Genomic DNA, 13,343 nt, shown 5'->3' on the forward strand with positions numbered 1-13,343 from the left:
CATGTTAAAATGCTTGGTATTCATAAAAACACACCATCACCATATCTTCACACGCAGTATGAACACAGAGGCAAAAGAAATATGATACCTGGTGATGTGCATAAAGCCACTCAGTTAATTAGGGAGACAACTGGCTTTCAAGTTTTAGTAGCACTGGATCCCACCAGGATCGCTCGGGGTACATTAAATTTTAGATATATTCAGGACCTTGCTAAATTGATAGATAATATCACCGAGATGTTTGATGACACCTTCAGGTATACAGGTAGGGAATTGCAAGCATACAAGAAAGAACTGGTGCAACACAGGCTAGTGTTAAATTATTTAACCGCTGTTACTGGAGGATACTGTGTAACTTTGGCCACCCAATTTGGAGTGAAGTATTGCACGTATGTCACCAATGATACCAGCGACCCAAAGGAGGTGATAGACCGGAAGATGGATGAAATTCTGCAGCTAAAATGGGAATTTCAGGAGAACCACAATGCTTCAGTGGCTGAAGTAGAGGAGAAGGTAGAGGAATAGGTTTCACGGTTGAACCCAGCAAAGTGGTTCTCAGGTCTAGGGGAGTGGGTCCAGGAAATGATCGCAAGCATAGGTAAACTCCTGATCCTCAAACTGGTTGTCATCATAGTAATTGGCATATGTGTCCGGTGTGTTCCTACTGTGGTGAAATGTGGAAAATGTAAAGATCAGGTTAAACACAAGAATGAAATTATGATGGTGGTCAGTAATGACAATATGAATACTGAGGTAAATATAGAAGTGCATTACAACCCTGAACTAGGTAATACCATCATATAATGTATTATATTTAGACATGCACAAAATGTATTATCAAAATGTTATTTTAAAAAACAACTCAAATAATGCAAGTCCCTATTCCCCCTCAAGACTGCCTTTATAGGATTGATGCATCCCCACATAATTCCCATGATCTTCCAAGATCCGCTGCGTATAATGGTAATTTTATGTCCCCTCCAAGAGAAACATTATTGATAGATTAAGAATCACCTTGTGCCATCCCATAATAACATTAAATAATACATTTATATATAAGTCTAAATTAAATTTTAAAAATCAGAGTGTGATAGCATGTTGTTCACTATCAAAGGGTGGACTGTCGAAGCTGGATAATTGGCTGAGACAAGATCAGCTTAAAATTAGATCGAAATGACGCCATCTTGCGAATGGCCGCAAGACACCATCTTGAAAATGAGATCTGCAAGATGCCATTTTGCGAACGGCCGCCCTGCACCATTTTAGCTAAACTCACACTTAAGTACATATGGCAATGCTATTATTAGTATCAGGCGATCACATATTTTACCCTACCCCATACACACATTAATACACACAGTTGCGCTGTTAACATGTCGCACATTAGCGAATGCATAATATCCCGCATGCGACCGCTGTTTATTAGCTTTGTGCGTACGCATCTGCCCCAAGTTAACTAGCGTCTTTTCCCAAACCCCTAATACTTACACAATGCACACTCACATAAAAGGTTCCATAGCTTTAAAGTGTAAGATTCAAGTTTTGTTCATTACAAATGCTGTTAAATAAAGGCTATTTGGTATCTAAGGTTTAACACATGATAAGTAAGCCGTGTTTGGTGTCATTCTGAACTGCACTTTCTCAACAGCTTCCCGGTATCATCGGTGCATTCTCAACTTATGGACCGTAGAAAGTTAAAGCACCAAAATGTGCTTTGTAAAACCAACAGCCTAGATTTGCATGAGGCGGGAAAACGGAGATAACCAGCTGTCGGAGGCTGGTCTGTGTCCATTTGAATCAACCTGTTAAATGCTCTGTAACAGAAGCACCGTGATGGGGAACCAATGGGATCGCAACGAACCTCTCTATTGTGTAGTCTATTTCTGTAGGGGTATAAATATGTGTGTTCTGATCCCAGTATTCAGTCTTCATGCTGATGCTGTTGATGGAGGTTTCTTGTTGATTGCGGAATCTGGTCCCAGAGCGCTTGCGTATGTATAACTGTATCTTGGGTCTGTATAATTTCTTTGCGCTAAATTGTACTTAGATCACAGCGTGTAACTATCTGTACTTTGCTTGAATAATACTTTGTGCTTTGGAAACACATGTTCAAGGTCTGAAGTCATTATTTTACTGTATGACTGCGTACGCAAATAGCGTCAATTTTAGAAGGTATAGGCAGGTTTTTAGAAGGTATAGGCAAGAGCGTATAGAGGTATAAAGTCAGTATCCTTAGTAAGTATTAAAATTATGGGTGCAGGGTGTGCGGTGTGGGCCCCCCTGGAAACAGGGGCCCATGTGTCTCGCACACCCTGCACCCATTATAGATACGCCCCTGCCTTGCTATATGCTATAAGTTGAGCTGCACACACTAATTACACAGTTTAGTTCTGAAGCCCCCTCCCTCCAACCAGTAGAACCATGATCATGTGATGTCTGGGAACTGATGACTTCTGCGTAAAATTAATTTAAACTTTTGCAGTCTATGTTGGCCAGTTGTCAAGTAAGCTGACTGCAATGTTTGTTCACACAGCGGTGTTGACAAAAGGGTCACAGTCTGTGCACTTCTAAGTTTCTGCTGTTAAAGAGATAACTAAAAATATGTTAAGCAATAAAGAGCGTATGACGACCAGAACAGTAACATAAAATGCAGAAAAAGGATTAAACATTGGTGTAGTCACAGTGTGTGAGTAAATATGCATATGGGGAAAGTACCGTTCACAGCATGAGCACAAGTTATGGCAGATGCCTTCTTGTTGGGCTAAAGTAGAAAACAGGAAGTGTAGAAGATGTGATACTTTGGTATACAGCTATACTGTATGTCAGTAATATAAATCATTTGAAACTCAAAATCTGAATAATTCACCTATACAAACAAATAGTACATGCGCAGAAGCTTTGGGGTACAACCTTCAACTCTATGCAGTATTTCAATACATGCCACTTAATTCTTCATTTGTCATACATGATGCCTGCTTACATGCTTTATATTCTAGTCATATGAGGGTTATTTAAAAAAAAAAAAAAATTCATATAAGCACATAAGAAAAAATTAGTGGCATATTGTATTTAGAAGACATGAGGCAATTTAAAAAACAGTGTTAAGCTGGCCACACATCTAAAGATTATCTGTCCAACCAGCCAACTAGTTGATTGGTTGGAATGAAAATCTGGTAAGGTATGAAAGCAAATGACAATCAGCAATTTGCTCCCAAACGCCGGAAAATGGACAAAAACTGTTGTTTGAACAAATAGTTTAGATCAAACATTTAACAAACTTGTCTGACGACCATTTTCATCTGTTTTCTGGCATTTAGGAGCAAATTGCTGATCATCATTTACTCCTATACGTTACCAGATTTTCATTCTAACCAATCAACAAGTTGGCTGGTTGGATGTAAGTTGGTCTAGTGTGTGGCCAGCTTTAGTCTTATGTTATACAAACAGTGACTGTCACAGAATGTCAGGAGTAATAAGGGCTACAAGCAGAATCACTAGATCAATAATGATAATGTAAGGCACCAGGAGTATTCAACATGCGTCCCTCCAGCTGCTGTGGGACTACACATCCCAGCATGTCCTGCAACATTTGTAGCATGCCCTAATAGAAAAACTGAGGCCGCATATTGAATACCCTAAGGTTGACTAGCTGGTAACAAGTGGCAGTTTTTTATCACAAGTGCCAATCACTTTGGGCCTGATTCAGAGGTGCAAGCAGTTTTCAGATGCAAGTTCTCAAGTGCAAAATTATGCAAATGTTAGCTTCAGCATTTCCCTTCGGTACTCCCGTATGACGGACTGAACTAACCCTGCGACACCTACTTTGCATATCTGAGCAATGCTCAACTGCACTGGTGGATACAATCTCTCCACCATCGACACACCATCAGTGGAAACATCGACTCCCCGAGCAGCCCCTGTCTGGTGCACAGCTTCCTTTGTAAGTTTCTCAAAATATGGCAGCGGTGCTGCGACAAAGAACGCAGCCGCATGCCAAAACACGCACAATGACACTCCCATAACACGGCAATGCCATCTCCTCTGTGTGTGATCACTTTAGGTTACCTATCAGTCTCCACCCTGAAGCTCCCATGGATTGGAGACGCCATCTCAGGTCTTAGTGATGTCATATGCCAATGCACACATTGGGTTACGTGTGCACAGTAAGGGTTTTCTAGACGTTTTGTGCATGCACAGTTGCAAAACATCGCCGAAGTGCACCTCTGCATCGGGTGCTTTGATAGGTCCACTTCTCAAGCAGGAAAAATCAAAGTGGCCTCATAAAATCCTTGCCCTGTAATGCACGCCTTCCCTAGCATGGGAATATCATGCAGTAGGATGCATCATACTAAGATCCTCAAAACAAATCACATTAAACCAGGCACTATGCATTCCAACTATGAAACAAGTGATAACTGCTTTCTACATTTTGCCCAGTAGCCTGAAATTATGATTGCATTTCCAGACAATGCACTAATTGAATGTACATAAATAAATAATAAACAAATGAACAAGTCTATATGTATTCTATTCAGAGAGCACAGCAGAGCTGTGTGGTGTCTGAGGGCAACATAAATACAGTATATAACTCTGTCTTCTACATTCAAATATTAGGAGCTATTTTTATGTACAATACAAATTTCACTGTTCTCGTAATGTAAATTTCTTTATTCCTATGTGGTTATATTTGTAGGGTAGATGAAATTTTTTAATTTACAGCTACAGTAGTCAAACATCACTACTCTGATTTCTTAATCCAAACAGGGAGGAAGTGCAATACATAATTCCAGTCAGTACAGGTTGTGGTGATCATATACTCACCTGTGGAGCTTTTCCTTTTCTCCAAATCTTCACTTTTCTCATTTGGCATTTGAAGAGATGGCGGAGATGGGGCCTTTCTTTTTGTTTTCTTCTTATCCTTTTTGACGATGGAGTAAATCTGAAATAAAGCATACCATAGACAGGTCAAATGTCATTAGTGATTCGCTTTATGATAACATCATTCTAAAAAGTACTACAAACAAGATTTTTTAAATCTCATCAGTACAAGAAGCAATGCATTGGAAAAAAAATGATGATTGCAACTAAATAGCTTAGAAGTCGACACTATAGTAAAATAAGCTCAAAAACAATTTTGTTTATGCATTATTGTATTATATATGAGGTTGAATATATGGTATCAGGGCCAGGAAAGAAGCATGTAGCAAAAGTGGCATATTTACATGGACACAATATACAACAGACATAAATTACTCTTCAATAGAGCAAGTTTCCTGTAACATAGCCTTTAATTGCACCTTCACTTGGCCTAATCTATAGACACTGAAAGCAACATTTTCAACAATCATTAGACTGGGCTACAATAAGAAAATAAATAATGTAAAATTGGACAACATATTGCTAACAAGAGACAACACAACATCGACTATGAGGCAATGATGTGCATGATCAGTGCACCAAGCAGCATTTAGTAGGGAATACGATCATCTGCCATGTTCACAAACTATCTTCCATCAGGAAATGCAAACCTGCCATACCCAGCACGTGTTACTTTATGCATGTTTCATAAAAACTGGCACATGTGTGTCTGTGTGTATGTGTAGGGATTGCTTCGGGGGCCTTTTTTTTTTTAATTGTTTATTTTGAAAAAAAGTTTGAACATTAACACAGAAAAGTACAAATAAAAATAACCCACAATATATTCAATTAGTCTTATAGCATTCAGTCCATCAAAAGGTAAGTTCACAGCACAGCACAGTACAATACTTGGAAGAATTGCATGTGCTTACTGTAAGGATCTGATTATATAGCTTACACTGTTTGCGCAGAAAAAATATTTTAATGAAATGTGTTCTACCTAAAATTAAATTGGTTCAGTGTGAGAAGAACTACTAAAATGTCTGCAGCGTTTATTATGGAAAAAAGTAATAAGCATCAGTCTGGTTGTAGCCTAAAACTGTTTAATGAAGCAGACAAACATGGCCAAAGACAATGGGAAGTTAGATAAAGTTCACTTACAGTTGCTTAGAAAGCCAGTCTATAAGGTTGGTAAAAATAAACACTTGAGGAAATTTCTACATACAGGTTTAAATGTAATCACCTGTGCAGTGCAGGCATCAGGGAAATTTGGGTGAGTCTGCACCAATTTGATTTTGCCTTTTAAATGATTGCCCATTTAAAACATCTGGCAGACAGGACCATATCTAGGGGTGTGCGTCAGGTTCTGTGGGCGGCACCATCGCCGCCAGTGCCAGATTAAGGTCCACATGGGCCTGGAGCTGAAATTTATGAATGGCCTATTGTGTGGCGCTGCAGAGGAGTGTGATAACTTCTGTGGCAGTGTGACCAGTGATGTGGTCTACACAGGGGGCATGGCTATGTCCATGGGGGCAAAACTTGCGCCTACCTTTAACAAATTTATAGTGGAGCTATAACAAAAAAGTTTTGTTTCTTTTGTGAAAGTGCAAACACAGCTGCCATCCGCGGCCTGCGGCACCTCTGGAGGTTATGATTGATCATAATCACCCCTCATAGATGCAGCAGCTCCCTATATGCATACACACAGAGACATATATATATATATATATATATATATATATATATACACACACACACTGTATATAAACACTAATATATATATCAATGGGTTGGGTATGGGTTTCCAGCGCCGGCATCCCGCCAGGGTTAGGATAACAACACTTGCTGGTCAGTATCCTGACCCTCCCCCCTAGTGCCTAATCCTATAGTGCCTAATCCTAACCTCTCCTCTCTGCACCCGTAAACCTAACCCTCTCTACTTAGTGTCCAACCCTCCCCCTAATGCTTAACCCTAAGCCCGGTACTTAGTCAGAATGCCGGCGGTCAGGATGCCAGGACCAGGATTCTGACACGTATGAGGATTCCAGCGCTGGCATTGTAAGCACCGGAATCCCGACTGTCGGTATAATGACCGCATCCAATACCAGTGAAGGCGACACTCTGACTGCAATTGTGGATCACACAAGACCCCCAAGATGCTTTCAATGTTTCAGAATTCTTTACTTAGGTTCTTTAATCATGAAAGAACCTAAAGCCAGGTACACACTAGGTCGATGTTGGACTGACCCGCGACCTGCTGATTTTTAAGTGTATACACACTTGCCAATCATCTGCCCGATGACCCGGCCTTGACAGCTGCACAGCAGATCGGATATGTCTGTGAACCATGTCGTTCACAGACATATCCGCTGTACACACACGGTGATGCACTATGGATATATCGCCTGTTCAGTGAAATGGGGGATATATCTATCAGTGTGTACCCAGCTTAAGTAAAGAGTTATTGTATTTTGAAAGCAATTGGATGTCCTGTGTGGTCCATAATCACCATCAGGGTCGCATTTATTGGCATAATTGTGTGGATGCCAACCTATTGCAGAAGTTGGCAATAAAGGAGGACACTGGCGCAAATTCTATTTACGAGCATGCAGGGGCGTTTTAAGAGAGGAGGGGGCCCGTGTGCACTCCTCGTGCGGGGCCCCCTCCTCTCTCCCTGGTGGCTGGCCGCCGACTGACGCGGCTGGCTAGCCACTGGAGCATTAGTCGACTCCGGGCACTAGAGTGTGCCCGGAGTCTACTACAAATGCGCAGAACGCCGGAAAATGGGCGGGGCAGCCATTTTTCCGGTGTTCTGAGCAGAAGTGACCCCCGACGCGGGACCTCGGACAGGTAAGTTTAAAAAAAATATGGGTGCAGTGTGTGCGGTGCAGGGCCCCCCTGGACCCGGGGGCCCCACACCGCACACACTGCACTCATTATAGATACACCACTGCGAGTATGGGAGTGCCAGGTTCAACAACTGATCTATATATATATATATATATATATATATATATACCCACACATATACAAAAACATATACATATATATATTTACATACATGTGCACACATATACAAAAACATATACATATATATTTACACACACACACATTTTATATATATATATATATATATATACATACACACACACATTTGTGTATATATATACATATATACATACACACACATACACACACTTAATAGATGCCAGACATTACACTGACCTGTGGGAAGGAACACTGGTTATGCATGCTGGCTTCTTCTCACAGCAGCTCAGCCTCTGCACTCTGCTCAAAAGGCTAACCTTATAGTTTAATTTCATTGCGCAGGGAGGAGGGGAGTAGTGGCCCCTTGGGTGAAACGGCTGGGCTTCAGATGACCCAGGGAACCGGAGCCAATTTCACATGGTCAGGGAAGCTAGTACGACCGGGGGGGCGGAGCTTCGGGCGGCATGGGGGCGGAGCTTCGGGCGGCATGGGGGCGGAGCCTCAGACTGCAGGGCCAGGGAGAGAAATTGGACAGTCAGTGACGGAGCTTCGGACTGCCGATGCACGGAGGGGGGTGAATGGACCAGACTTCGAATCCTCCATCACTGCAATGTCGGATTCAAAGTAGTGCAGACAGTGTTCACAGGGATTTTTTTTTCCTGTCTGCACTGCGTTGGGCCTATTTGAATGGTTGGCCTGGAGCTGGAGCTCCACCCGGCCCATTAGTAATCCGGCCCTGATCGCCGCCCCGTGGCCCTTGCTGCTGGCTTGCAGGGTGCCTTGAAAGGCACCGTGCAGCCAGACTCTCTGCATTAGGCACCCAGAAACCTGTACAGATTGGAGAGTTCTAAGGAAGCTCCGGTCAGCACTGCACTTCCCCATGCTGCCGGCTCTGCCCTCCCTGCACGAAGTAATGACATCATGCACACAACATCATGATGTTGGGCGCTCAGGAAGCTGGGCGGCACAGGGAGCATTTCTCTGTTGTGGTAGACTCATCGGAAAAACTCACCAATGTCTGCAAGTCACAAGCTATTACATTTACCTTACACATTTTCCTGTTTAGTTTCCTTTTAGGAATATGAGAGAGAAGCATGATAAGGGATTGAATGCATTGAAATATGGAAAGTAGTCACAGGATCCACAGTCAATATGTCGATTCCAGAACCTTAGTAGTAATTGCATGCATTCAATAAAAATTTATATTATACATTACTTTAACACATTGCTTAACAGAACGTATTTAGAATGAATGAGACTAAAAAGTTTGCAAGATGTCACAATTACTGTTGATAAGTGTTACAGAATTTCCAATTATAATGTAAATTACAGGTCACTTTTCCTGTGATAACATATATGTTCTGTAAGTCATTTGGGGTATCAGTTTAATTGTTGTCTCTGAGTCAGGATTTCTGGCTGCCTCACAAATGTATATTGCCAGCTTGTTATCGAATGTAAAAACAGCTTTCAAGTAAATTAGTTAATTGTTTTGGGTTTAGTTTGCATTTATTTGACATACAAATCTCTTTCGTTGGCCAAATCCAGGCATGAGCCAAACCCAAGCAAAGTCTGACTGCCCTTACTGTATAATGGGAGTTTATATCATTATGATTTATTTCGTAAATACCACCATACTTGGCAGTACAAATGAATAATACAACACCCATGTAGCCTAGAAATGTACAAGCTAAAAAGTGGGACAGAAAGGAGCCACAAAAATATTTTGGCTGGTATCAAATGCAATCACAACAGACATTGTATTTACTTTGTTAAAGTAATCTATTATTCATACACAAACATGTATTCTGGAATCTCAGGCTCTCCAAAATCAGACCCATTGGCCTGTAGTGTATCTTCTTACATATCATAAAAGTATAGGGACGTGATGATGATTTCTTCTCCAACTTTGCATGCACAGAACTAAATGCGTATATGCGCCTTTATGCCAATGTCTGTTGTGATTGCAACTGATACTAGCCAAAATATTTTTGTGGTTCCTTTCTGACCTGCGTCTTACCTTGTACAATTGTGGGCTTTTAGCTGTACCTTTGTGTAGGCATCTTTGTGGTGCACCTGCCCCATATCCACTTAGTTTGATACTCATCATCAGGGTGCACTTGTACAGCTATACCTGGTGCAAATGATACACCTGAGAATATGTGAATTGCATAGGCCGCATTTCTGCCAACACTCTCTCTATGAACTTTGCCTGAGTGACAATTCCCTGTTACAGCCCAGCTATGCCCCGTCAGACACAAGTGGAGTGCATCTTAGGAAAATTGACTTGAAAAAAAAAAAAAAAATAAGCAAAAACCATTCTTCTGGATGGTTTTCTTTATGAATGCACATTTTGCATGTCCATATCAGTTATTGTACGCAGACAGTAATGTTGAGGTAAAGCAGAGAATAAAATGAGCTGGAAAATGCCCTGCACTATACACAATTTAACAACTGAAGCCATTCTGTGTACAATAGCACCATTAGCTCAGCGTAGTGAGTATTTATACTAATTGTCTGTTCTCACCTCTGTCAGATCTCACCTCTGTCAGATCTCACCTCTGTCAGAACTCACCTCTGTCAGAACTCACCTCTGTCAGATCTCACCTCTGTCAGAACTCACCTCTGTCAAAACTCACCTCTGTCAGAACTCACCTCTGTCAGAACTCACCTCTGTCAGATCTCACCTCTGTCAGATCTCACCTCTGTCAGATCTCACCTCTGTCAGATCTCACCTCTGTCAGAACTCACCTCTGTCAGAACTCACCTCTGTCAGAACTCACCTCTGTCAGATCTCACCTCTGTCAGAACTCACCTCTGTCAGAACTCACCTCTGTCAGATCTCACCTCTGTCAGATCTCACCTCTGTCAGATCTCACCTCTGTCAGAACTCACCTCTGTCAGAACTCACCTCTGTCAGATCTCACCTCTGTCAGATCTCACCTCTGTCAGATCTCACCTCTGTCAGATCTCTCCTCTGTCAGATCTCACCTCTGTCAGAACTCACCTCTGTCAGAACTCACCTCTGTCAGATCTCACCTCTGTCAGAACTCACCTCTGTCAGATCTCACCTCTGTCAGATCTCACCTCTGTCAGAACTCACCTCTGTCAGATCTCACCTCTGTCAGAACTCACCTCTGTCAGATCTCACCTCTGTCAGAACTCACCTCTGTCAGATCTCACCTCTGTCAGAACTCACCTTGCTTTGCTTTATTCTTTTCACAGAATCATAATTTTTTGGACTCATAAGCAGTATTTTGTTTAGTGTCAATGCTCGGCTAATGGGCAAACATACAGTATACGCTATGCTATGGCCTGACAATGAGCCTGATTCTTTACGGGTCACAACTGCGATTATGCACGCAGACGGCCAATTGTAGCGTACTGCGCATTGTGTATGCATCGCAGTGCGAGAAAGCTCCACTGCGATTGCAGACCCATCGCAGTGATTGACAGGAAGCGACCGTTTGGGGGTCATGACAGGGGGCGTGGTTGGCAAAAAGCAGTCATGTCAGTGCATTTGACCGCCGTTACAGGGGCGTTCATAAATTAGCCACTGCGATGCCATACGCAGCTTGGACTTTCACTGCATGCAATAGTGATACGTAGTGAATCAGGCCCCATAACATTTATTTTCCATTATATCTATCTATCTATCTATCTCATATCTACCCATCCATCTAGTTTTATATGATTTTGGCAAAAAATTGTTTGGCAGGGGGAGCAGAGAGAAACTTACAGAAAATACAGACCCCACCATACACACTAGCCACAGTAAGAGGAGCCTTACCACTTAACCCATCAGTCTTCAGTGCCTGTACGCAGAAACAAAAAAACCCCACAGAAATAGAAATATGAATATGAATAGAGTAAATCTGTATTATTTTAATATAATAAAAAAGAGAAAGTATGCTTTATGTGAACAACAAGCATTTTTTCCGGTGCTGACTCCCAGCTATCACCATTCTGATATGGCAATAGTGAAAGGAAGACGGCTTAAGGAAGCCTTTGCCAGACAGCCCTTGCAAATATATCACCGGCAATAACTTTAACCAGCAATCACTGCATAGTAAATAGGGAGAAGTGGGGTTTTTACCTATAATAAATAGATTCAATATTATGCTATTATTTTGTAGAGGACCATTTGTGATTGGATGCTAGTCTTAGCCTTTAAATAATCCCCTGCCCCATTCAGCATGTTGACATTCAGAATATCGACACAAGAATGTCAGCATGGTCTGAATGTCGACATTCACAATCACACCACAAAGTCCTATGTACTACTAGTAAATGACAGAACCGACACTGATACATCACTCTCTTTGGGGTCTGAAAATTGGGAATGCCCCAGAAAAATTAGGTCATAGGGTGAAATGTACTATAGCGGCACTTAGCGTGACACTATAGCTCTTCCTGCTTCACCTCTTATCAAGGTGAAGCAGGAAGCAATAACGCTGAGAGGTATAAACATTTTGTCCATCTGAGTGGGGGAGAGAAAACTGCCCCCTCCCGCAATCAGTGCAAGACCCACAGTGCATCAGCCTAGTGCTAATGTCTTACCTCATGGTCAGCCCCACTGCGCATGCGCGAGATCTTGCAAACATCGCAAGATCTTGTGTGCAGCTAGGGCAACAAAGAACTAGCCGCAGGTTGGCACACGTACAGGTAGGTAATTCTGGCGACGTGTGAAAACACATCTCTGTTATTGATTCCTGCTTCACCTCGCTAAAATGCGAAGCAGGAAGAGGTAAGGCGGCACGATAAATGCTGCTATATTACATCTGCCCCTTGGCACTTACTACCTCTTCTTACATATCCCCCATAATGAACTACTGTATGCAGTACATGAAAAACATGTTTACAATATAAGCAAAATGTTGATGGTAGCTAAAAATATGTCATTTAGGGAAAGATGATGTTTTGTATTTATTATATATCTTTCTAATGGGAATACGTTGTAAGAGCTGCGGCAGTAAGAACCTTTCTTTGTAACTTGTACTAGCTCTATCACATAGTGATCCCCAGTGACAGCGATTTTGCTATGAAGAAATAAGCCACTGAGATTGCTGGAATTGATTGGCTTTGCATACCCATGTCTATCCACAACAACTCCATGATTCACAGCCTGTGGAAGTCAGGCACAGACACTTTCAGTAGCTGGCTGCAACCTGATAACATCTTATGCATGCAGTCAAAACAGAAACTGAAATTAATATGTTTTCACACTGGCCTTAAAAAACCCCAGACTTAAACCTGCCATGGAATATAATAAATGATGGGCTGACCTTATAGTGCTGTGAAGGCCTGAGAACAAACTTCATAATAAAAATGTAAAAAATAATACTCTAACTGGTATATTTACTAAGGTGAGGGTTTACAACAGTGGAGATGTTGCCCCAGGGACTAATTAATAGAGGAGGGGGCCTGTGTGCATTTGTCATCGGGGGCCCCCTCCTCTCTCCCTGGTGACCGGCTGCCAGCAGTACACTTTGGGTACTGTG

The 13,343-nt window shown here is 41.9% G+C and overlaps 1 protein-coding gene across 1 annotated transcript in view; it reads right to left on the minus strand.

Moving 5' to 3' along the window:
• Nucleotides 1-13,343, minus strand: part of COBL (cordon-bleu WH2 repeat protein) — a 440,790-nt gene that overhangs the window by 189,137 nt on the left and 238,310 nt on the right. Inside the window, exons 8-9 of the mRNA XM_088464406.1 lie at nt 4,822-4,939; nt 2,723-2,761 (exon numbers count right to left, since the gene is read on the minus strand). Of these exons, the coding sequence (XP_088320532.1) occupies nt 2,723-2,761; nt 4,822-4,939 (157 nt within the window). The remainder of the gene's footprint in view (nt 1-2,722; nt 2,762-4,821; nt 4,940-13,343) is intronic.

Source organism: Taudactylus pleione, unplaced genomic scaffold, assembly GCF_031769625.1.
Source record: "Taudactylus pleione unplaced genomic scaffold, aTauple2 ptg000054l, whole genome shotgun sequence".
NCBI classification, from domain to species: Eukaryota; Metazoa; Chordata; class Amphibia; order Anura; family Myobatrachidae; genus Taudactylus; species Taudactylus pleione.